General features: G+C 57.4%; 2 protein-coding genes and 1 non-coding gene across 13 annotated transcripts in view; all 3 read right to left on the minus strand.

The window, feature by feature from the left end:
* POMT1 (protein O-mannosyltransferase 1) overlaps nucleotides 1-9,011 on the minus strand; it is a 16,699-nt gene extending 7,688 nt beyond the window's left edge. Inside the window, exons 1-12 of one of the 4 annotated variants that reach the window (XM_059410497.1) lie at nucleotides 8,838-9,011; nucleotides 7,855-8,006; nucleotides 6,760-6,866; nucleotides 6,169-6,219; nucleotides 5,523-5,669; nucleotides 4,878-4,989; nucleotides 4,219-4,284; nucleotides 4,038-4,131; nucleotides 3,656-3,811; nucleotides 2,324-2,454; nucleotides 1,861-1,956; nucleotides 549-641 (exon numbers count right to left, since the gene is read on the minus strand). In XM_059410497.1, the coding sequence (XP_059266480.1) occupies nucleotides 549-641; nucleotides 1,861-1,956; nucleotides 2,324-2,454; nucleotides 3,656-3,811; nucleotides 4,038-4,131; nucleotides 4,219-4,284; nucleotides 4,878-4,989; nucleotides 5,523-5,669; nucleotides 6,169-6,219; nucleotides 6,760-6,866; nucleotides 7,855-7,976 (1,175 nt within the window). In that variant the 5' untranslated portion in view covers nucleotides 7,977-8,006; nucleotides 8,838-9,011. Of the gene's footprint in view, nucleotides 1-548; nucleotides 642-1,860; nucleotides 1,957-2,323; nucleotides 2,455-3,655; nucleotides 3,812-4,037; nucleotides 4,132-4,218; nucleotides 4,285-4,877; nucleotides 4,990-5,522; nucleotides 5,670-6,168; nucleotides 6,220-6,759; nucleotides 6,867-7,380; nucleotides 8,007-8,503; nucleotides 8,670-8,837 lie in introns of those variants that run through there. The other 3 variants (XM_059410496.1, XM_059410498.1, XM_059410499.1) reach the window with 3 other exon arrangements.
* A 3,572-nt stretch (nucleotides 9,012-12,583) lies between these two features.
* PRRC2B (proline rich coiled-coil 2B) overlaps nucleotides 12,584-22,760 on the minus strand; it is a 59,766-nt gene continuing 49,589 nt past the window's right edge. For 3 of the 8 annotated variants that reach the window (XM_059410506.1, XM_059410505.1, XM_059410503.1), the window contains exons 27-31: nucleotides 22,207-22,447; nucleotides 19,231-19,410; nucleotides 18,576-18,667; nucleotides 16,373-16,454; nucleotides 12,584-15,130 (exon numbers count right to left, since the gene is read on the minus strand). In XM_059410506.1, coding sequence (XP_059266489.1) covers nucleotides 14,996-15,130; nucleotides 16,373-16,454; nucleotides 18,576-18,667; nucleotides 19,231-19,410; nucleotides 22,207-22,447 — 730 coding nt within the window. In that variant the 3' untranslated portion in view covers nucleotides 12,584-14,995. The remainder of the gene's footprint in view (nucleotides 15,131-16,372; nucleotides 16,455-18,575; nucleotides 18,668-19,230; nucleotides 19,411-22,206; nucleotides 22,448-22,760) is intronic. The other 5 variants (XM_059410507.1, XM_059410504.1, XM_059410510.1 and 2 more) reach the window with 3 other exon arrangements.
* On the minus strand, nucleotides 20,295-20,378 carry LOC132025264 (small nucleolar RNA SNORD62). Its single transcript, XR_009406519.1, has one exon. It is a non-coding gene; the product is annotated as a small nucleolar RNA SNORD62 (small nucleolar RNA).

Consider the following 22,760-nt stretch of genomic DNA (forward strand, 5'->3'; position numbering starts at 1 on the left):
TTTTTAAGATTTTATTTATTTGTCAGAGAGAGAGAGGGAGAGCGAGCGAGCACAGGCAGAGACAGAGGGAGAGAAGCAGGCTCCCCTCTGAGCAAGGAGCCCGATGTGGGACTAGATCCCAGGACGCTGGGATCATAACCTGAGCCGAAGGCAGCTGCTTAACCAACTGAGCCACCCAGGCGTCCCTCCAACGCCTCTTGAACTCACGCGTACTTTAAGCCATTCAACTTCAGGGAAGTGGCCGCGCTTGGCTCTATATGGGAAGCCCTCCCGTGCTCTCCCTCACCTGTCTTTCGAAGCACTCCCCGCCCCCCGGCCACCTCCCGCTGCAGGGTCCAGGGCGGAGCGGGGTCTGCGGGCTCCCCTGCTGAGCTCCGTTCCCCCCCACCCCTCCGTGCGCCGTCATCACCACCACCGGGGGCGCCTCCTAACACGGAGTGCGGGCTACACGCGGGGCTGCCCCGAGGGAGCCAGACACGGCGTGGGGGCAGTGGGGCAGCAGGGGGCTGAGCCGAGAAGCGCGGGGAGGGCCGACCGTGGGCACTCACGTGTTGAGGAAGCGGGTGGTCATGCCGTGGACCAGCTGTACTACGTCCCCGTGCCGCACGGGCCGCGGCGGGCTACTCACCACCAGCGGATGCCTGCGGACACAGAGAGCCGGCTGGTTCGTCAGGGGGCCTCCCTTGTCCCCGTGCCCCACGCACGCACCCCGAAGGCCCAGCAGGGTGATGGCGGGCGCGGTGGAGCAGCCAGACATGGCCGACCGCCTCACAGGGCTGCAGCAAGCGGCCAACCCAGCAGCCATCCGGGCTGCGCCACTAGGGGTACCGGGACGCCGACGTGCCTGTGACCAGAGGACGGTGGTCAAGGCAGCCTCCCAGAGGAGCGACAGTCAGGTTTTAAGAAAATGCCGGCTAGGGGCGCCTGGGTGGCTCAGTGCGTTAAGCCTCTGCCTTCGGTTCGGGTCATGATCCCAGGGGTCAGGGGATCGAGCCCCGCATCGGGCTCTCTGCTCAGCAGGGAGCCTGCTTCCTCCTCTCTCTCTCTCTCTCTGCCTGCCTCTCTGCCTACTTGTGATCTCTGTCTGTCAAATAAATTAATAAAATCTTTAAAAAAAAAAAAAAAGAAAGAAAGTAAAAGCCGGCTAGGCTGCCTGGGTGGCTCAGTCGTTAAGCATCTGCCTTGGGCTCAGGTCATGATCCCATTTCCTGGGATCGAGCCCTGCATCGGGCTCCCTGCTCCTCAAGACTGTTTCTCCTTCTCCCTCTGCTTGTGTTACCTCTCTCACTCTCTCTCTGTCAAATATACAAATAAAATCTTTAAAAAAAAAAAAAAAGGAGGCCCCGGCACAAGGCGGGACAGAGGCCAGGCACTGTAGGCCACCGTCAGGGGTCTGGATGGCCCTGGGTGGCCCTGGAGGGACAACAGAAGCTAGGAAGGGTTTCAGCACGACCGTGATCTGCCATGAGTGACATTTTAAAAGCCCACGTGGGGCAGCTAGAACTGGAGCAGGAGACGGCTGGGGGAGACCGAGGCCAGGATGGTTCGGGACCGCATTTGCAGAAGTCCACGGAGGACGGGCTGCTGGACTGGACGGGGCAGGGGGACAAGGGAGTCCTCCGTCCGTGAGGCCTGAGCAAGGGAATGCCGTGGGGAGCACAGGTGGTGCTGGCAGAGAGCTTGGGGAGCTCCCGGGGAGACACTGGACGGGGCGGGGGGCAGTTCCCTGAGGAAGCGTCCAACCCCTGGACCGCGGGCTCAGCACCACAGAGCTGCTCTCGAAGCTTCGCGGGAGGAAGCGACCACGGAGAGGGCGCCACGAGGGACGCCCCACCCTGGGGTCCCAGCACCCGCACGCACCTCCCGGGATCCTTCACGATCCACCAGTTGTTGACGTCTTTGAAGGGGTAACAGGTCACCTGCTGCTGGTGTGAGCTGCCTCGGCCGTTCTCGTATCTGCGAGAAGGAACCAACACAACCACGTGTCCGCCGGGGGCCGCCATCAGCCTTTCTCTCGAGGTTCCCGCCGACGCCACCGGCAGGGTGTCCGGGCGGAAACAAGGATGAGACGTGTAAGCGTCCGTCCGAGAGGGACAGGACGCGCCCGGTGTGCACGCCACGCAGCAGCTGTGGGAGAGCCCGGGCCTTCTGCCCCGAGTCCCTCTGCTCCATACACAGAAATGACAAGGTTTGTTGATAAACAGAACCCGAGAGCTCAACATCTTCCTCGGAGATTTCATTTCGAGTCAAAGCTGGTAACAGCAGAAACGTGAAAAAGCCAAACACGTTACAACCTCCGGTTTACAACGCTCGCCTTCCTTACATCATGGGGTAGGTGCTCTGGTGGGAGTGAAGCCAGCAGGGCACGGGTTTGCCAAAGACGTTCTTCAGAGTGACCTGGGAGCCGTAGGCCACCTCCAGGGGCTGGCCCTGCGTGATCCGAGCTAGGCCGCCCTAAGACAAAAGCAAGAGGGGGCCCGTGAGCAAGAGAGCCTCTGGACGGCCACACCTCCTCCGGGCGGGGGCGTTTTGGGGCCGTGGCAGTCGTTGTTGAGTCACAGAACTAGCTATGAGGACCGGGACCTACTCCGACCCTTCCACACAGCCTCCCGCTTAGCGGCCACAGGCGTCCTCCGAGAAGTGCAACCCTGTCCATTTGAAAGGTGAGACCCTCTCAAGTAAATAAATCTTTAAAGAAGAAAAAAAAAAAAAAAGGCTCCCTGGGTGGCTCAGTGGGTCAGGTGTCCCACTCTTGTGTTTCGGCTCAGGTTGTGATCTCAGGGTCCTGGGATCGAGCCCCAGGACGGGCTCTGCACTCAGCGGGAAGCCTGCTTCTCCCTCTCCCTCTGCCCCTGCTTGTGTCCTCTGTCAAATAAATAAATCTTTTTTTTTTTTTTTTAAGACTTTGTTATTTATTTGACACAGAGAGAGAGCAGGAGAAGGAACACAAACAGGGGCAGAGGGAGAGGGAGAAGCAGGCTTCCCGCTGAGCAGGAAGGCTGACACCGAAAACTAAACTGCCCAGGCTCCCCTCAAACAAATAAATCTTAAAAAAAAAAAAAAAAAAAAGGCGAGAAGCCGAGCACTTGGATGAGCTAAGAAATTTGCCCAAACACACATGCCTGGGTGTCAGGAGTGGGTCCCATCGGACTCTCCAGTCCTCACCACCCCCCAACTGGTATGTCTCACTCTCTCTGCAAAGTCAGCAGGAAGGAATGCCAGAGGCGAGCTTGTCCTGTGACGTGTGGGCATCTGCCCCGCATCTGTGGGACTTTGCCATGTCCTCAGGCAGGCCACACTGAAGAGCTGACCCATAGCCCGTTTCCACGCTGCCCACACATGCACAGCTTGTTTAGAAAAACTAAAGCGGCTTCTTCATGTCTTGATTTGGTTTTCCCCCCTAATGCCTGACAGTGTTTACATAAGAAACTCAGAGTCCAGTCGGTTAAGTGTCTGCCTTCGGCTCAGGTCATGATCCCAGGGTCCTGGGATGGAGCCCCGCATCGGGCTCCCTGATCCGTGGGGAGCCTGCTTCCCCCTCTCCCTCTGCTCATGCTCTTGCTCTCAAAAAAAAAAAAAAAGAAAGAAAGAAAGAAAGAAAACCCTGAGCCTAGTCTTGTCCCCTCTCCGAGGCAGCTGTGGAGCCCCTCCTTACCTCCAGGCTGGCCTGGAAAGCGCTGGACATGATCTGGTCGTGGGGCCCGGAGCGGCAGAGCAGAGTCAAGTGGACGTAGAAGAATGACAAGTACATGAGGGCCGGGACGACCAGCAGCGCTGCCGCTCGGGCAAGCAGGTGACACAGCACACGGACCTGCCGCCACACAGAGGACAGGTCATGTCCAGCCGCTCGGGAAGGTGCACCCTCCAGACAGGCAGGCCCGGAGGAAGCGGGCAGCAGAGCTCCAGGCTTCCCACAGCCTCTGGCCAGAGGCTCACAAAGCCTGTCTTCTAGAGAAGACTTTCTCCCCAGATGCTCACATCACACCGACCTCCGCCCACCCCGGGACGGCCACTCGCCCCACTCCATGGGCACCTACATGCGACAGAGTCCGGTCTCCGATCAGGTGCCAGGCATGGACGCCGGCCACTGCGAGCACCAGCAGGTACGTGAAAACACCCACATATTTGACGCTGAAAAGACCCAAGGAGAAATCGTTCCAACAAGGCACTGAACGAGGAGGCGGCCACGGCTGCCTGAGGCCCGCAGCCCGGACTCACCCCACTGCGCAGGAGCAGGCCATTCCGGTCAGCGTCAGCCAAAACCACCAGCGCAGGGAGAAGGGCCTGGGGTCAAAGCAGAAGAACACAGCTGGGAACGGATCACAAGACACGGCCCGAGGGGGCGCACCCCCCAGAGCTCTCAGGATCAGAGGGCCATCCTGAGCTCCACGACGAGAAAGACGCACCGTCGTCTCTCAAATCTCAGTCCCGACAGAAATTTTTTCTTTTTGGCCAGAACATTTTTCCAGTTAGTTTAAATTATACAGAAGTCAGAGGCGCCTGGGTGGCTCCCTCGGCTAAGTGGCTAACTTTGGCTCAGGTCATGATCTCGGGGTCCTGGGTTTGAGCCCCACGTCAGGTTCCCTGCTCAGCAGGGAGCCTGCTTCTCCCTCCCCCTCGGCTGCTCCCCCGCCTCATGCTCTCTCCTGCTCACTCTGCTCTCTCTCTCAAATAAATAATCTTAAAAAAAAAATAAATTACACAAAAATGAGAATGTATTTGTGAAGTCAGGAGCCAAGGGCCAGTCTTGAAGGCGAAAGACACAAAGTCCCCAAGCGGCTCCCCCAAATGAAAAGGCATCAGACCCTTTCAGGTCAACAAGCCACCCGGACTCTTCCCTCCCGTTAACTAGGAAGGGCGTGCCCCCCGCTGCATACCTCTGCTTTTGGGAGTTGGCAAACTTCAGGTAGGACAGCACAGCCAACAGGTTGAAAAATATCAACACTGACTCCAAAAGCATGAGCCTTGCCTGAGTGATGAGAGCGTTCTCTGTTAGAAAGAGGACACGTACGTCAGCTGTCAGGGAGTAAGGGCAGACACAGGGAGACGGGTGCACCCACAGAAAGGACACCCTCTACAGGCCACAGAACGTGGCCATGGGAAGTTCAGGATTGGGTGGCTGGAGGAGATGGGCTCCAGAACCACAGAAGCGAGTTCTGAGGTGTGAATCATACCTAGCAAGGCCTGTGTGACCTCGGGCAAGTCACCAAACCTTTCTGAGTCTTTATCCTTGTCATGTACAGAAGGAATACCAACTTTGTGGTACGTGGATGTATGCGGCTTCACAAGTCTGACCACACAGTTCTCCCGGCCCACACCCTGGGAGGAGGGCCACGGAGCCCTCCCAGAGTCAAATCTGGGCAGACTGGGCACACTTCCTTTCATCCTGTGAGGAGGAGGCCCTGCGGGGGCACATCTACTAAACCCACGAGCTCTCCTGGGCTGCACGCTGTGACCTAACCAGGGCCAACGCTGGGGGCTTCCCTGAGCAGCACCAGAGCAGGCAGAGGCCTGGGTCTCACCGATAAGTATCAGCAGAGCGGCCCCCGTGGCGGCGCAATGAGAGAAGCCAAGCTCCAGCAGGATCTGGTAGGCCATGGGCACCAACAGAGCCCCGGTGAGGGCCGGCAGCAGGCGCAAAGACCACACGGGCACGTTGCTGCTGTATTCTGGAAAAGCAACCACAGCAGAGCTGACCACAAGGGGCACACACCACCTTCCTACGCCGCAGGTGTGTTTTCAAACATGGAGTCACGTTCACAGATCCCAAAATACAAGTTTGCCAAACTAGGCACCATGTCAGAAGGGCATGTGTAAGTTGCGGATAAAAGCCTTGACCTTGGCCGTGTGCAGTAATGCCTCATAACTCTGAAAGTAGTTAGTGCTTTACTCGTTTATAAATCTGCCCTGCCTTTTCCCCAAAACACTGAGGCAAGAGACAAAACTTCCATGGAAAAAAGATAACTGCGATCAGATGCCACACACAGACGCTGCCCCATGGACCGAAAACCGAGGACAGAGTGCGCGCTGTGAGAATACACTAAGATGTTTGCCGGGCCTTTCACAACCCTTCCACGTGTACCGAATTTATCATTCGCTGGACGGATTAATAAACCCTCTCCATCCTAATATTCCAAAGTCACAAGGGACGTGAAAATGACCTATTACCTGCTCCGATCCTGTTCCACAGAAAGTTACCATCAAATCCTCCTAAATAACCTGAAACAAAAGACAAGTCAGAAACTACCCCAAGCAGCAAGAGTTGGGGAGTACCAAACCCTGACAGCTGCAGGGTAACACTGATGACTAATTAGACACAGTTTCTGCCTTCAAGAAATTCCACTTACGAGTTTAATGATTTCTTAAACAAATGACCACAATTTAACTTATTTATTTAGGTGTTATAAATACGCTTTATTTATTAATTTATTTTAAAATAATCTTTACACCCAATGTGGGGCTTGAACTCACGACCTTGAGATCAAGAGTCACGTGCTCCACCAACTGAGCCAGCCGGGAGCCCCTCACTTAGAAGTTTTAAAGGGCTACTTCTAGGGGTGCCTGGGTGGCTCAGTAGGTTAAAGCCTCTGCCTTCCCAGGGTCCTGGGATCGAGCCCCGCATCGGGCTCTCTGCTCAGTGGGGAGCCTGCTTCTCCCTCTCTCTCTGCCTACTTGTGATCTGTCAAATAAATAAAATCTTTAAAGAATAAAAAATTAAAAAAAAAATAAATGGCTACTTCTCTTGCTAACGAATCCTACCTCCTAAGGCCAGCAGCATGTGGCCAAATGGTGGTCCACTGCCGTCCAGAAAGAAGATCCGCTTCATGTAGAAAGAGATGTACTGCCCGTAGTACACTTCATCAAAGCTGCAAAGCAAACACGCGCGACAGTCACTAGAAGCGGATGCCCTCGCACAGGTGGGGGGTAAATGTATCCCTGTTTCCAAACAACGTGTGCTCATTTGACTGCACCTGCACTCAGTCCCCAAATATTCAGACAGCGGCACAGCGCCATGCATCCACAAGGACAGGAGGGAAAACTCGCCGACAACAGCCACACACCCAGGTGTCTACCCTACACAGCCTCGATTCACCCTCCCCGGGTCCGCTGAGGGACGTGCGAGCAGGCCGTCTACTGAGGGGCCTCCCAGACCCGGGGCTGCGTCTGTGACTAAGGGTCAGAATCACACCTGGTAACCAGAGGCAGGGGTCATGGGGGGACATGCAGAAACCAACTGCAACTGTTTTCAGACAGTTGGGGACATTCAAGGATACCGTCAACATTGCTGTCAATTTCTTAGGCGTGATAACGTTAATACAGTTTTTTAAGTTCTCATCTTTTAGAAAGATACCAAATTACTGAAACATGCTTATGACTTGCCTCAAAAAAGTCCACTGAAGCTGAGTGATGAACACATGGGGGGGGTTATACTATTCTCCCTACTTTTGTGTGTGTTTAATGGGTTCCACAATGTATGTTCTTCTCTGACCACACGTTAGCCAGACCGCAAGTGGCCCTGTCATGCCACCAGCCGTCATCGGTCCTTAGAGCACCACAATTGGAGGTCCGTGGAGACTCGGTTCCAAACCCATCGATCCTCTACCCCTGATTTTAAATGGGTACCACCTGTTTCAGGGGCACCTGTTTCAGAGAACTACAGGGCAAATGTGACAGGTGGACTCAGCAGGTGCCGTCCTGAGGACCCACTGTCCTCTCCTCTGCCCCAAACACCCATCACCGAGAAGCCCTGAATTCCACTCTCTGGCTTCTGCTGTTCAGAAGGGCAGTGCCGCTCCCCAGCGCATGAACACATCACAATTTCCGATCCGTCCTGAATGGGGTTGTCTGGCTTACACCACAGCCCTTGGATAGGCGAGCTGCCACAGGCGGCTCAGTAACCCCACTGCAGTCAGAGCCACTACGTTCAAATTGATGTCAGCCGTCACCACCACAGGGCGCTCCAAAAATCCCAACATCGCGTAGAGAAGCGGGTCCTGCAGGATGCCCTGGAGAAGGACAGAGACGCATTGGTAAAGCAGCAGCAACCAGAAGCTCACAGACTCGAGGAAGAGCTCGGCAGCCACCGCAGCTCTCAGGTGCACCGCGAAGAACCAGACGTTGTTGGAGGGGGTGGGGGTGGGGGTGGGGGGTCCTTGGGAGAAAGTCCGGAGGACACCAGCAGTCACCTAAGGTGAGAACTCGGGCGCCTCAGGACTGAACAGTCACTCGACAAGCCACCCCGCGACCACCACCTGAGCGCTTCCCGGAGAGGAGCTGCTTATTAGGGAAGACCCCGGGCCTCGCCAACCTCGCCCTCCTGGCCCCCAGAAGGCTCCTCATCTGCGTCAGTGCTCCCCCACCCCGCTCGCAGCTGCAGCGCATCCCCCGGGCGCCCCCCTTCGCACCCCGAGGGTGCGTCTGTACCCAGGAACCCCCGTTTCCTCCCTGAGGCGTCATCTTCCCTTGAGCGCCACTTGTCTTCGCTGGGCGCTCCTTCTCGCACCGAACAAAGCTGCATCGGGCCTGCGGCGGTCCCCGCCTCTGCAGAGACCTCAGGGGCCCGGGGCGGCCCCCACTCCTCTTCCAGGCATTCCCTGTCTCTCTCGGGCTGCACCTTCCCGCAGGTTTCATTCGCCCCGAAGCACTCCCTCCTCTCCCAAGCCTGCACCTGCCCGGGCGCCCCCCTCCCTCCAGGGGCGCACATGCCCTCGGCCCCGCCCCCCTGTCCCGCCGGACGCCGACGCCCCCGGCCCAGGTCGTCCGCAAGCCGCGCACGCGCGGCCCGCGCCGACTCTCGGCTCTCAACGGGTCGCTCGTCCCCGGCGCCTCAAACGTACTCTCTTTCCGTCGAGTTCCCGCAGAGCTGCTCCCCGCGTCCGACCCCGCCTCGGATCCGCCGGCCGGGGGACGGGGGGGCGCCCACCGTTAGGGCTTCTGGTCGCGCGCCGGGGCGAGACCGCTCGGCACTCTGCGCCGCGCACGCACCGCCTGCTCGACGCTCGACTCGCTTGGCCTGCGGAGCCCTTAGCGGGAGCGGCGCGCGTGCGCCCTGGGTCAGAGCGCCGCGCGTGCGCCCTGGGTCAGAGCGCCGCGCGTGCGCCGCCGGGGCCCTTAGGGTCCGGAGCGGCGCGGAGACCCGCCTCTGTAGTGCGCGGTTGACAGCTTTGGTGTTTCCGGAGCCCCGTGGCCGCTGGACCCTCCAGTGTTTTTAAAAAAACGAGACGGTTGGGTCTTAGCCGTGTGCATCACAGTGCAGTCCGGCGAGCAGCTCGCGTGCGGGGGTCTGCCCGGGGCCCGCGGGCCCGCTCGCGCGCAGGGAGGGCGGGCGGGGTCGGTGCTGCCGCCGCTTCCCCGCCCCCCGCCCCGGCTGCCTCGGGCTCCCGCACGGCGCGCGGCTCCCCCGGCCCCGGCCCACCGCTCCTCGGGCTCCCTCGCGGCCCTGCCTCCCCCCGCCGCCGCTCTTCGGTCCCCCGCTGGCGGGGCGGGACGGCTCACCTACGGGACCACCACCCTCGTCCCCAGTGTTCCCCTTCCCGGTCCTCTCGTGTGTGTTCATCTCACGGGTGGGTACTGCAGGGTGAAGAGCTACAGTGCTGGTGGTTCGCGAACCATCTCTCTGCCCCGCGAATGTTGGTCAGCCCAGCGTTAGAGGACACCGGTGGAGAATGTGGGGTTACTTCGGACTTACCCGTGCCTCGCCCACGGCTGTGGAGAGGGAGGGAGCTGGGGCTCACCCCGCCTGAGGCCGGGGGCTCCCTGGGCCCCCGGAGCAGTGGGGCTGGCTGACTCCTGAAGTTCCGGGAACCCCCTGTCCCTGGCAGTGAATCCAGGGAACCGTTTGGCCGCTAGAGCCGAGACAGCCGGTGCCCAGGTCCCTGTTCTTCCCTAGTCAAGAGGCGCTGGAGGAAACTGCAGTCTTTCCTCATGGAAGGTGTTCTATGCAGGGGTGATTTAGAAGTCTCCTACATTCTTAACTGGTGCCCATGACCTCTTTGAGTCCACACTACCCCGGACGTTAGGTACTGTTAAATCGGCATTTTACAGTTGGGACTCCAGGGGGTGAAGTGTTCTTCCAAGTCATGCAGCTGGGGTGGTTGGGGGCAGACCCGACATTCACTGCTGGGACTCAAACCCAAGCGCTTGATCTCTCACTTCCCCACGACTGGAGCATTCCTCTTTCCTACCAAAGTGCAGCATAAGCCTCTCCTCCTTATCCAAAAGATAAGGGTCACTCAGAAGTGGCAAAAGCAAACAAAAACCACGACAGAGCATAAAATGGCTCACACAACTCAGCCTGGCTGGCTCAGTTGGTAAAGCACGCAACTCTTGATCTTGGGGTCAGATGCTTACTTAAAAATTAAAAAAATAAGCCATAACAAATCAGATGCCTTCTCCTCTGACATGCCCAATTCTAGGGGGAAGTCGGGAGAGGGCAAAGGGCAGGCAGATGTCCTGCACACCAGGAGATCACCCACCAGGGGCATGGGCACGAACGTCCACCCATTTGGAATATTAACCCTTGTCTAGAGGTTTTAATCCCTTCTCTCCCCCACCGTGCTTTAGAGCATTTCGGCCAAGTCACTCCCGATTTCCACAGAAGATGTCCCTAAAAACCCTTCCGTCTCTCTCCTCAAATGAAAATCGAGGGACACACAGCCTGAGAAAGCATGTTCAGCTTTAGGGCTTTTTCTTTTTCTTTTTTTTTAAATTTTTTTATTTAAATAAGGAGAACTCTTTCATATGGAAAGAGCTAGTACAATCACATATTTGAAAGGAGAAACAACAGGTAGTGATCCGGAGGGAAGGGCAAAGGGTGAGTGTGCCACCATGGCCTGCTGAATCCATGATTCCATTTCCCATCCAAGGCAAAAGCTTACCAAAAAATATATAAACACAAGACACCTTTAGCCATCGTCTGCCCTTTCAAATATCTGGTCTACATGAAAAGACAAAGAGGAAAGGCCAAACTAAAAGCAAAAGGGAACAAAAACAAAACCACCCTCAAGAACAAAAACCCAAACCCTTTTTACTATGCAAGGCATGAGGTCAACAGCTTGAGTACAGAATCCCCTTTAAACAATGGAAGAAAGTCACCCACACAGAGCCTTCATAGAAATTTCCACTCTAAAGCTTCATAACATGCTGAAGACAGGGTCCTAGGGACACTGCCACGCAGCCAGAGTGGGGAAATGGTTAACGGCATGGTCAGATGCGCCTGGAAGACCACTAGCCAAGTATGCACTGGTGGTCCTGACAGAGGGCATGGCTAGGGGACAGTGCCTGGCCCCAACACTGAAACACCCTGTCCCAGGTGATCTCTTGGGTCCATCTCACATTTTCAAGCAGGAAGAGCTCGTTTTCTGGAAGTCTGCATTTCCCATTCAGCACAGAACATGACACAGCACACACTGGTGTCCTTGGTCGTCAAAGGCCATTTCCCACAGACCTAACCCAGGCTTGCTCTGCAAGCAGTGAAAAGGGACAAATACAGACTGGAGAGGCAACATGCAGCTACTTGGTGGAAAGGAACTGAACAGCTGGGAGGGAGGGGCTGTACCAGTCTACCACACACTGCCTCAGTGGGCCATTTCTGACCATGGCTGTGCACCCACGTGCACATCCTCAGCCTCCTTGGCTCTGAGCGTCAGTCACAAACCTCATCACCCATCCAGAGGGCAGATCCAGAAGACAGGAGGGCAAGGGCAGAGCTGGGGGGACCCGAGGCCAGTATTTCACAGGATTCCCCAATATCCCCAGAGGTGGCTGGAACGGCCACAGCTTTGGAACTCAACCGATTTCTGAATGTCTAAGTCATCCTCTGGTTTCCCTCATAAGGAACCCAGAGCTAGAAGTGTATGAATTCCAAGTCTGAAAATAGTAATGGTGTGGATTAAAAAGGGGGAAGCAATAGTTAAGAAAACGAGACCAAATATAACTGGCAGAGAAGTTTCTGGCGGCGGGTGTGTGTGGGGGGTAATGCCTCTTGGACACTTGACCCCACACTCCAGGACTTCCCCCACTGAGTAGTTGACACTGCAGGGACACTATTGCGGGGGTCACTGGTTGCCAAGCAATGAGTTGCACCATCAATGGCCAGGGCCAAGCTGCCAGCATCAGGAGGCAGCAAAGGTGCAGTGAGGGGTCTCTGACTGCCCCCTGCCCCCATCTCAGAAGCCCCAGAAAGGAAAGTGCTGGTCTTCACCTGTTCCCACCGACAGCCCCGTAGCATCCTGGCAGAAGCCTCTGCATGTGTATGCGCTGAGGACGGGGTTCTGAAACCAAAGTAAGACCCTAAGCCCTATTACCTTGAGCTTGGTTCTAAAACCAAATGAAAAGGAGATATTGCACCTTAAAACCTATCTGCACTAAACACCGCATTTAATCAGACCGAGGAAGGGACTAGAGTGGGGTGGGGAGGTCAGGCAGGCCTCAGCCCTGCCCTCTGCCCCAAGCCCAATTTAGAATCTGAATCTTAGTGGGAAAGAGACCGCAGCTCCAGCACACGGAGGTGGTGAACGCACTGACCTTCACATGCAATTTCCTGGCCTTTCCTGCACGGAAGAACTCAGACATTATATATAAATAGAGCAGTGAAACATTTACTTTTTTTCACCTAGACCTACAACATCAATACATATAAATAAATTCTAGTGTTTTCTGTTTTTATTGGGGAGGGGGAGGAGAGAAAATACCAGGGTAGAGGAAAGGGCTGGCGAACAGGTGACCTTTCGTTTTTATTTTTTTCTCAAACAGGAAGCACTGTCTTGCTGAGGGCAGGTCCACCTGAAGGGTACACCTTGTGTTTCCAACAGCATCCAGGGCTGCTCTGCTGGAATGCAAAGTGAGAAAACCTTTTCCTTCCTTCTGACATACAACATGCACCGCTACTAGGTGTGCGGGCCTGGCCGTGTTTCTGAGTGTGCGCGCAGCAGGGAATGTGTGTGGCTCCCACAGGGGCAGCCGGACAGGGGAGGCAGGTGGCAGCAGAGGGGAACGGTGGCAGGGCGGCCGGTCACAGGGACAGCGGTCACACACTGGCAGGGAAGAGAAAGCAGATGAGCACACGGGACAGGCGAGAGCGGGCAACTCGTCAAGCGAGCAGCCTTAGGAGAAGGGACCCCAGAATCAAGATTCAGGCATGGAGGTGGCCAGCTGGCGGAAGCCCGGTCTGAGGGCAGAGGCGGGAAGGGCGACACAAAGCTGTCAGGAAGCGCGAGAGCGTCTTTCAAGAACGGCGGCCCTGTCCGGAGGACCCTCGCGTCAACCCAGCACTCTCGCTGGCGGGACGCACCCCGAATCCTTAAAGCAGCAAAGGGCCCCAAGGCGCTGCTCCCTACCGGGTTGTAGGCTGGACACAGCGCTCAGGGCCATGGGGCGTCACACAGCAGCAGTGACCCGAGCCTGGACTCTGAGGGCCTCATCGCCGCTCACCTCCTGCTCGTCCTGAGCCAGGTCCTCCTCCCTGTCGTGGAGGAACGTGGCTGGCCAGTTAGTTACCCTGAAGAGCATGTATAAAACTTGGTATTTCCTTTCCCCTCTCCTTGGAATGACAAAATCGGGGATGATTTCCTTCTAGGTCTTATTTTAAAACAGAAAGAACAAAAACCCAGCATGAGATGGCTCACACAAACATCCTGCTGGCAGCGGCCCTCCACGCTTTTTCCTCGAGGCTGCCCCCAGCTGCGGTGGAGCAAAGTCAGACCCGCAACCCACCCTCCCCTCGGAGCCCGCCCCAGCTGTCCGGCAGGACGGCTGCCCACGGCCCAGCTCAGGCCACTGTGCCCCCAGCACCCGGGTGTGCAGGTGGGAGCCGGGCCAAGGAGGAAAAAGTCAGCTCGCGCAGCAGCCTTGCGGGCCACAGACCCCAGCAGGTGGCCGGCCGCGCGGCCCTGTCCCCGGGCCCTGTCCCCTCGTGAGGGAGCCTCGTGGCTTCCAGGAGCCAGCTGTGGGAAAGGTGGTGGGACAGGAGGACCCAGACAAGAAAAGAGACAGGCTCAGGAGGAGAGGAGGAGGGCGTGTTATGGAAGGCTTCCAGGAAGGGCGTGAGGGTCCGATGACAGCCCCGGGAAACACCAGTGACTATGCATCTCCGGGATTTACCTCAGCTGCCCCGTGCTAGCATGTCCACTGGCTTTAGAAGAGTCCGGGACAGAAACCGCGTGTCACGATTACGCCAAAAATGCAACCGGCCTCACTGGGCTGCCCCGAAGCTCCAGCGACCGACCATCGGGCCAGGGGCCGGACCCCCCCCCCCCCAAAAACACCAGCCTAACCCGCCCCTCTCCCTCGCTGCCCCGAACACGGAGCTGCCCGCCGGCGTGCCCCCCACGGTTTCTGCGAGCACCGGTACCAGTTGACCCGCTGAGGGAGTGCGGGGGGCGGGGGCACGTCTGCCCGAAAGTCCCGTGTTAAGGAATCGCAGGCAGGCGCGGCGGCGGCCCCAGAGAGAGGGGGCGTGCGGTACGGGGTCGGAGGAGGGCGGAAGGATGGCGAGTGTAGAGAAGTTCCGCTATGCACACATAGCTTCTGTTTCTGTTTTCTTTTCCTTTCTCCTTTGTAAAAACTTAGCTGCTTTTTAAAACAAAAAGCCTCGAACTAAAATGGCCCTGCTGCCAAACCACTACGCCTGGGGCCGGGGGTGCGGGGGGGGGGGGGGGGGGGGGGGGGGGGGGACGGGGTCATCTGTACTGCACAAAGGCTCGAGTCACTCCACGGTCACTGTGGACAGGAGGCGGGGACGACACGGGGACGGGGTCGTTTGCTTGCTTGTTTGCTTCGTAGTAAAGCGAGCAGGTCAATGCCACACATCCACAGGGGCAAGCTGGCTGGACACAGAGCTTTCGGGAGTGGAGAGGGGAAGGGAGGTCTCTCAGTCTGGGCCAGGTGGCTGGACGGTGGATCTGGCGAGGTGTCCGAGATGTCTGCGAGTCTGGCTGTGTCCAGGCCGAGCGGCGGCCCTGTCCTCGAGGTGGGGGCGAGGCGTGGCCAAGCACCTTCAGGCCTTGCTCTCCTCCACTTTGACCGGCCGAGGCTTGATTGCTCCGGTTCGCTTCATCTGGGAGGCGGCTGAGGGGGCCTCCTGCAGTTTCACGCTTCCCAGGCTGGGTTTTTCGTCCACTCGTTGTTTGGCCTTTGGACAAATGAACGGGGACAAAGACAGTTACCCTTATGCAGAAACATCTGTCTGGATACATAAGTCCCACTGGCCCCTGCCTGCTTCTGAGTCACAGAAAAAAGCTACCCTAAGAAGCCCATTCCTTTGGTGGAAGGACCAGACTTGGAAGGACACGGGCGGACACTGCTCTCTCCCCTCCCAACAGTGCTGAAGGCAATGATTCAGGGAGGCAAGAAGGTGCCGGGTCCTCTGGGAACCATTCTGCAATGGCCATGGGCCTGTGCAGCAGGCACACATCCAAGGCTGACTTGGAAGGGCCTTCTCAAATCAGTGCATCCTGTGCCCCGAGGGTAAAAAGCCCTCGAGCAGATCCAAGTGCACCGCACGAGTCGAACTCCCGAATGCCTGCAGAGGGGCACGGGGCCACCACGTGGACTTGGTCCTCCCTGGTCTTCAACACCCTGCCCCCAACTCCTGCTCTCCGGAAACGTCCCCCCTGAACCCTCGTTTGGCCTGGAGATTCCCATCAGGATCCCATGAACCTGCAGCTCTGTGGCCAGCCTCGACTCTGCCCCCCACCAGGGTGTGACCTCTGCAAGAAAGCTTTAGCAGCTCAGTCCAAGCAATTCAAGGAACGACCCTCCAGGGAACCAAGTTAGGAGGAGTGAAATGAGCGATCAAACTTCCGTCTCCATCAGCCAGGAATGCGGTTTTATTAAAAAGCCACGCCTGACGGGTGTGAGCTCAGGACCCCATGGCATTTTAGAGCAGCGGCTCATAACAGTGCCTGAAGGCAAAGACACCAAGAAACCCCTTTTGTTACAAAATGGGAAAGCCTCATTCCACTGGTACCCCCACCCAGCCAAGACACAGACGAGACACAGCACTTACTAGAGCTAACACACGCACGCACACACGCGCGGCTTCTAGAGCTGACCCACACACCTAACCGAGTCCCCGCGCCTTCACAACCCAAATTACTACGGAGGGAGGTCCACCTTCTGGCGCCACCTCCTCAGAGGAATCCGCATCCTCCCTTCTCTGCAGGACAAGGAAGGATCCAGACGCCCATCAAGAGGAGAAATGCCTTCGCCAGGAGGGACTTGGGCTGCCGGCTCCCGGCGCCATGCTCTAAGTGCTAGGGCTCGTCTCTCTTTTTAAGAGGAGCACTCAAATGGTTGGACAGTCCCTTCTCTTTTGGCGCTTGGAGACGGGCCTAAGTGTCCAGGGCTGGAGGTCTGCAAAGCCATCTTCTACCTGTTGAACGTAGTGTCCCTGCACAGAGCCCATGTTAACTGCTGATCCAGAGGGCTTCCCACTGGGGCTAGCAGAGCTAGGCCTGAAAAAACCAAAGGCAGGGGGTGAGAACACACGCGTCGCCAGAGAAACCGAGTCAAGCCTAGCATGTGGCACGGCCCTAGCTCAGGCAGCGCCCTCTCAGACGGAGGAAAGCCAAGACCTCAGCCAGCCAGAGGGCAGAGGGTGCCAGAGCAGCTCGCAGAGACGCACCCGAGGGTGCGGGGGCTGAGGGCATGGGGGCCGAGGCCCCAGCTGTGGGCAGCACTGACCGGACAGGTGGATGGCCACTGACCGTCTCTCAGGGTCTGGACCAACAGCATTCTGTGACCCAAATGGTCTCTGAAGCTGATTTCAGAATGGGGCCAAGTTTATTCCTACTTTTCACTCTTTTAGGCAGTGTGCATGTGTATGTGTCTATGTGTGGGGGTGGGGGTGGGGGTGCGGTGAGTGGAAAGAGAAACCAAAAGCAACAAAAATCTTTTGGAACATCTTTCTGAATGTGTTCCGTTGACCGGACAACCTGTTCTCCTGGATGCCGACTAGGGCTCAGAGTCCCGACAAGTGCTGTGCACAACAGAGTTCATCAGGACCCTTGACAGCGGGGGCGCTCAGACCCTGTGCCGAGGACCATGAGCCCTAGGTGTCTGACCAGGGAACCCTTCTTTGGCAGGGCATGCCTCAGAAGCCCCGTTTCCAGAAAACGTGGAAAACACCAGTCTATAAAACACCAATTTTCCCTACCCCGCTACAGCACCGACAAAACAAAGGCCATTTGGGAGCACTTCTACCTTCTACATGTTCTCCAAAGGGCCCGATGCTGTTCTCCTACGCTAAGCAGACACGGGCGGGTCTTGCTCTGTGAGCCTGGGTTTGCCTCTGGGACCCGACGCTGCTCAGTGCCACCCACAGCGGCCGGGGGAGGGCAGCATCTGCTTATCCACGGAGCTGCCTTCCTCACTCGAGATTATACTCATCCTTCTGTGCTGCTGTCTGTCCGTGGTTTTCCTAAATTCTGTTGTTTTGGTTTATGTCAAAAAGATGGAACACAAAACAAACCAATAAACAGAAATAAATGAAGCCAAGAGGGTGACATAAGAACAGAAAAGACGATGGAATGAGGCAAAGGTCCCACAGACGCCTTTCTCTGGAGATGCAGGTGGAGCGGGGAATGAGGGGACCGACGGGGGGCGGGGGGGGGGGCAGGGACGCGGCCTCGACTCTCCAAGAGCAAAGCGGCACCGCGTCTGCGGCAGGAAGACGAGATGGTGCTCTGATCTGCGTTAGTGCTCCCCAACTGGAGGGCAGCTGTGCACCAACAGACGGGCCTCGGGGCGCCCTGGCGCCCTGCTGCTAACCTCCCACGGAGCGCTGCAAGTCCCGCACGTCTGTTCCGCCCGCTCACAAGCAGGAGGACGCGCCAGGCATCTCCCGCGTACAACAGAGCCGACTTCACCCACCTGCGAGCCCCCGGCCGAGCGTGCTGCCTCCCTCTCTCGGCACACTCCTCCTCAGGGCCCAACAGCTCAGCAGAACCAGGGGTTCTTTGACTTTCTAGCATGATCAGTAAGTCAACACCAGGCTCACCCAAAGCCACCCCCAGCTGAAGGCCCGGGGCAGTTACTGGAGGCAGAGATGGAGATCAAGGACGCAGAGAGAAGGGGCCAGTCCGCGCCGTGAGAGGCACAGACGGCCCTGCAAGGCCAGCAGCCACAGGCCCTGGTGGGGCCAGGGGGCCAGTGCAGGGAACATGCAGCCCCGGGAGAGGAAAGTCTCCCACCTTCCAGGGAGCACACTTTCCCAGCCAGTGAATCCTTTGGAAAACCTCGTGAGAAAGCTGAGAATAGTCAGGCCAGGTTTTACACTATTAAAACGTCAGACGTTCCTTTTTCTACCTTTCCAGAAAGCTCTCCCAAACCAGAGCATTTTATCATGATGACTAAAAGCAAAACCACTCCGCCAGTTCACAACTTCCCCGTGGCTGCCTAAAACATGCGTGTGTCCCAGCACTGAACTTCAAGGTGACACGGGGCCTCAAAGGGGAACCAGCCTCAACGCCCTTCCAGAGCTCTCCCCGGGCGCCTAGGACTCTACTGAACAACTCAGTCCCGTCCAGACCAAGGACTCCGGGACGCAGCATCCGACCCCCAGGGCATTTCTTTACCTGTAAGTCTGCGGTGACGCCACGGAGCCTCCGGAAGGAACATTCTGTTTACTGTCGGCAAAGTGGAAGCCCTTCATCTCCATCTGAGAGGACTAAAGGCATCAAGAAGGAATGAGCAATTGTTTGAGGGCCCCAGAGACGCCCGGCCCTCACCCGTGCACAGCCGATGAGAATCCCCGGGGGTAGAGAGGGATTGTCCAAAGGAATCCGTACTCCCCTCCACGCCCCCCACCCCCGTTGGGGTTCAAGAGGCTTCTTCTTAGAACCAAGAACTGTCCCGTTTTTGTTCTCTTACAGTAGGGTAGCAAGAAAGGACTGTGCACCACCAGAATGCCCATCAGCAGAGCCTGGAGCCCAGTCCTAGACAAGGTCGGTGGGGACGTCTGGGACCAGTCTCTGATACACCCCAGCGCAACCCCCCTGGCACGTCAACTCCACACATCTTTCTGCTCTGAGTCTTGGCTCGTGTCCCTTGCTTACAAGGAACCAAGGGGGCCCCGCCATGGGGTTCTTAGAGGACTTTACCATGAGCAGGAAACCAGTGGTCTGGTGAGGCCAAGAGCTCGCACCCCAACCTCTGGCACTTCCTGCCCAGAGTGCTTCCTGACTAGCAACGATTCTCCCCAGGACAGAGTGGGATGGAGTCCTCCTTTACCTCTCTGCTGGTGGTAAGGACCGAAGGCTGGGAGCCGGGTGGAAGGATTCTTCGGGGGGCCCCGACAGAGAGGCTCTGCCCCTGCGGCAGCTGGATGGACTGCGGCAGAATCAGGGGCTGCTGCCCAGAGCCGTACCGTGGCAGGGGGAGCTGGGAGCCCGGCAGCGGCATCGTCAGCTGCTAGAGAACAGGGATAATTAAGACGAAAATGGATGTTGGGGAGGAAGCCACAAACTACTGTTTACATGTGACCCTGAGAGCAAACACGCGCTACACATCAGGTTCTCACTTCCACAGAATTCAAGCACAGCCTGTGCACGGTAAAACAGGTTCGGGATTTCTGCTAGGGCACAGCCTCGGAGGCAAGTGTGACCGCTGAAACCAGGCAGGTGGAGAAGACAAGCTTAGGACCGTGCCTGCCGGAGACTGCCATAACGACTGCCACGCTAGGAGGTGTTCCTGGGGGGGCATGGGATGTGAGAGGCTCCTCTCCGGGACTGCACAGGGCCACGTGCACCCCAGACTTTACTGCTTCCAACCAGCAAAGGCTTACCGAGTGCACGTTATGTGCATCAGGGGCAAGCACGAGGACATGGTCAGACTCAGGGCACAGCGAGGACAGGGCCACAATGGATGCAGACCCAGCGTGGGGACTGTAGGCAGCAAACCCCTGTGCTTAGGGGCAGGAGGGCTCTTAGGAAAGAATGGCCAACAAACCCCTGAAAGCAAATGTATTTGGCATCCCGGCTGCTATGTTGAGAAGAGATACTGTATGGACGTGTATCTATGTACCCCTTTGGAAGGCACAAAAAGGCAAAATCCCTTTAACTGTTTTGCCTCTAAAGGTGATGGAAAACTCAGCTGGGTTCTGGGGTTCAGGGTTCCTGGAACTGGAGACTCTTGGAGGCTTCTGAAGGCTATTATGACAGCAGAAGGTGTATGGGGCAGGGGTGGGGGGCGTGGTGACAACAAGCTCTGTGAGACTCCTTGTCAAGTCCAGCACCGCGTGGCGACAGGGAGGGGAGCCTGGAGACTCTGGACTGGGGCAGGGAGGCCACTTGCTGTCTCTCAGTCACTTTCCTCTTCATCCCCCTGCATTGAGTCCACGGTGGGGATCAGAAGGATCTATTGGAACTGCATCACAGAGACGGTGGCCGCCAGAGTGTCTAGACCCCCGCTCCTTCTTGCACATGACAGGCTGCAGGACGAACAGGAGGCTGGCGCCACGCTGCTGGAGCTCCAGCTAAGGGTGGTGTGGCTACACTTGTGTTTCACGGGCCCCCTGGCTGCTGTGTTGAGAACAAATGTTTGGGCCCAAGAAATGGCTGGATTCTGGTAATTTCCAAAGGTAGAGCCAAGAGCACCTGAAGGATCAGAGAGGGCATGAGGGCAAGCAGCGGCCTACACGGATAAGACAGCCATAACGACTGGGAGAAAATCGGGCTTTGGATTTGATGCCTTCGCTATTATGTCTGAGACGCCGTAGGACGCCGGAGCAGAAGGGACAGGCAGCCCGCAGGCTGGAAAACATATACCTGGTGGGACTGGGAAGACCCATGTTGCTGGGACTTAGAGCCACGGGGCAGAACAGAGACTGGAGGGCAGAGCCCAGGGTGCACAGGGAGCCCGCAGAGCACAGAGGTGAGGAAGAGGGTTCCAGAAGGAACGCTGCCTGAGAACAGGTGCGGTGCCGGTGCGGGGGTGGGGGGTTGAGAGGAAAAAACCACCATCAGGAGCTGCGGGTGTCCTAAGAAAAAGTTTTATGGGGTTTTGTCTCTTTAACGAGGGGATAAGGGGAATAATAGGGTCCACAGGAGGCTCTTCCTCCAGAGCCAGGCCCCACAGCGCCTGAGGGAAGGAGCAGGAGCCTGGCTGAAGGGCCTGGCCCAGGCACCGCCAGGCAACCCCCCACCCCCCCACCCCTGGGCCAGGAGACCCAGCAGGGGGCACTCTGTACAAGATCTCATTTTGTCCCTGCTTGTATCTCTCCAGTGACACAGGAAGCCAGATGCCACATGGTGACAGGCGGAAGGCGGGGAGGAGAAAGTCTGAAACCCGCCGTGGGGGCAGGGGACTGACAGGCCAGGTGCAGGGACATGGGCGCTCCCGAAGGTGGCTGTCGGTGCGTGGCTGTGCGTAGCCCAAGCAGGTCTGTTTTTTATCGCGGGCGCAGACGGCTGTGCAGACACAGGACCGGACTTTACCGAGATGACAACACCGGAGGACGACTGAGGGCAAAAGCAATGGCCCAGCTCTGCTAAGCTGGGGAGGGAAGGACGTGAACCCACTGGGGCACGTGGGAAACAGGTGGCCAGAGCCTGGGTCACTGGACGGGGAGAGCTAGAGGAGCAGAGCTGGTGAATGGCAGGACCCTAAAGCCTGAGATGACAAAAGAGGGACAGCTTCCGGCACTGACCAGCCCAGACGGACCGTGAGCACAGCGGAGCACTGCTGGCAAGGGGACTGTGGAACAGAGACCAGGCAATCACCTATGCAGACATCAAAACCACGAGCGGCTAGATTAGGAGCTGTGCTGGGGAGACTCAAAGCCGCCTCATACTGCTGATGGTCACGGGACAGGAAGACGAGAAACCGAACACTGGATTCATCATGTGGACCCACAGCCCCCTGGAGGCTAGTGGAGCAGTGCACAGTACAGGCTCCAGAGCTGGGGTTTTGGGGAGGAGGAGGGAGAGCAGCCTAGATGCATCACTGGTGCGCAAGGACAGCACCCCATCTCCAAGACCCAGAGGAGGAGGGTGGAGAGAGGCCGTGGGAGCAGCAGCACTCTGGGGGATAGATAGGAGACCGCACCGTTCCCATCAGCCAGAGAACCTGTCCTCAGTTCTAGCGGCCCAGGGACCAGTCACAAGGGTCACAAGCAGCAGACCACACCTCAAGAGGCAGACAAAAAGGAAAAAGAGTCATGAAAGAAAGCGGCCTAGCGTTCTGAGCAGGAGGGACTGAATGCCTAACCTGTGGGAGCTGGGAGTCCAACAACTGGGAGGCGCCCAGGCCAGCAGCCTGGCCCAGCTGGCCCTCATACACCAGAGCTTGGTTTCCACTCATGGGCTGGTAGGGGGAGCCGGACTGGGGCTTCACCATCTCTAAGGGCTGCATGCCTGGGAACGCCGAGTACGGAGGCTTCAAGGCTGTGCCTCCAGAGAGAATCATGGTGCTGGGCGGTGACAGGCTGGGATGCATGTACACCTGAGATCTGCAAAACCAGACACGTGGTTGGTCAGAGGCGGGAGCACGCCAGCGGACCTCAAGTAAGTGCACACATCACGCTCCCCACACCCTGTATGCTGAGACCCAGACCGCTGGCCTCACTGCTCCCCACATCCCGAATTTCTGACTTAGGAGATCTGGGACAGAGTCTGAGGACCTGCATTTGTAACAGGCTCCTAGACGGGGATGTGCTGGTCTAGAAACCACAGTTTGAGCGTCTATACTAAAATACATATCCAGGCTGTATAAGGCACGGGAAAACCTGGGTGACGCCAAAGGCCGGGACTTCGGACACATGG

Source organism: Mustela nigripes, chromosome 9 (assembly GCF_022355385.1).
Source record: "Mustela nigripes isolate SB6536 chromosome 9, MUSNIG.SB6536, whole genome shotgun sequence".
Classification (NCBI taxonomy): domain Eukaryota; kingdom Metazoa; phylum Chordata; class Mammalia; order Carnivora; family Mustelidae; genus Mustela; species Mustela nigripes.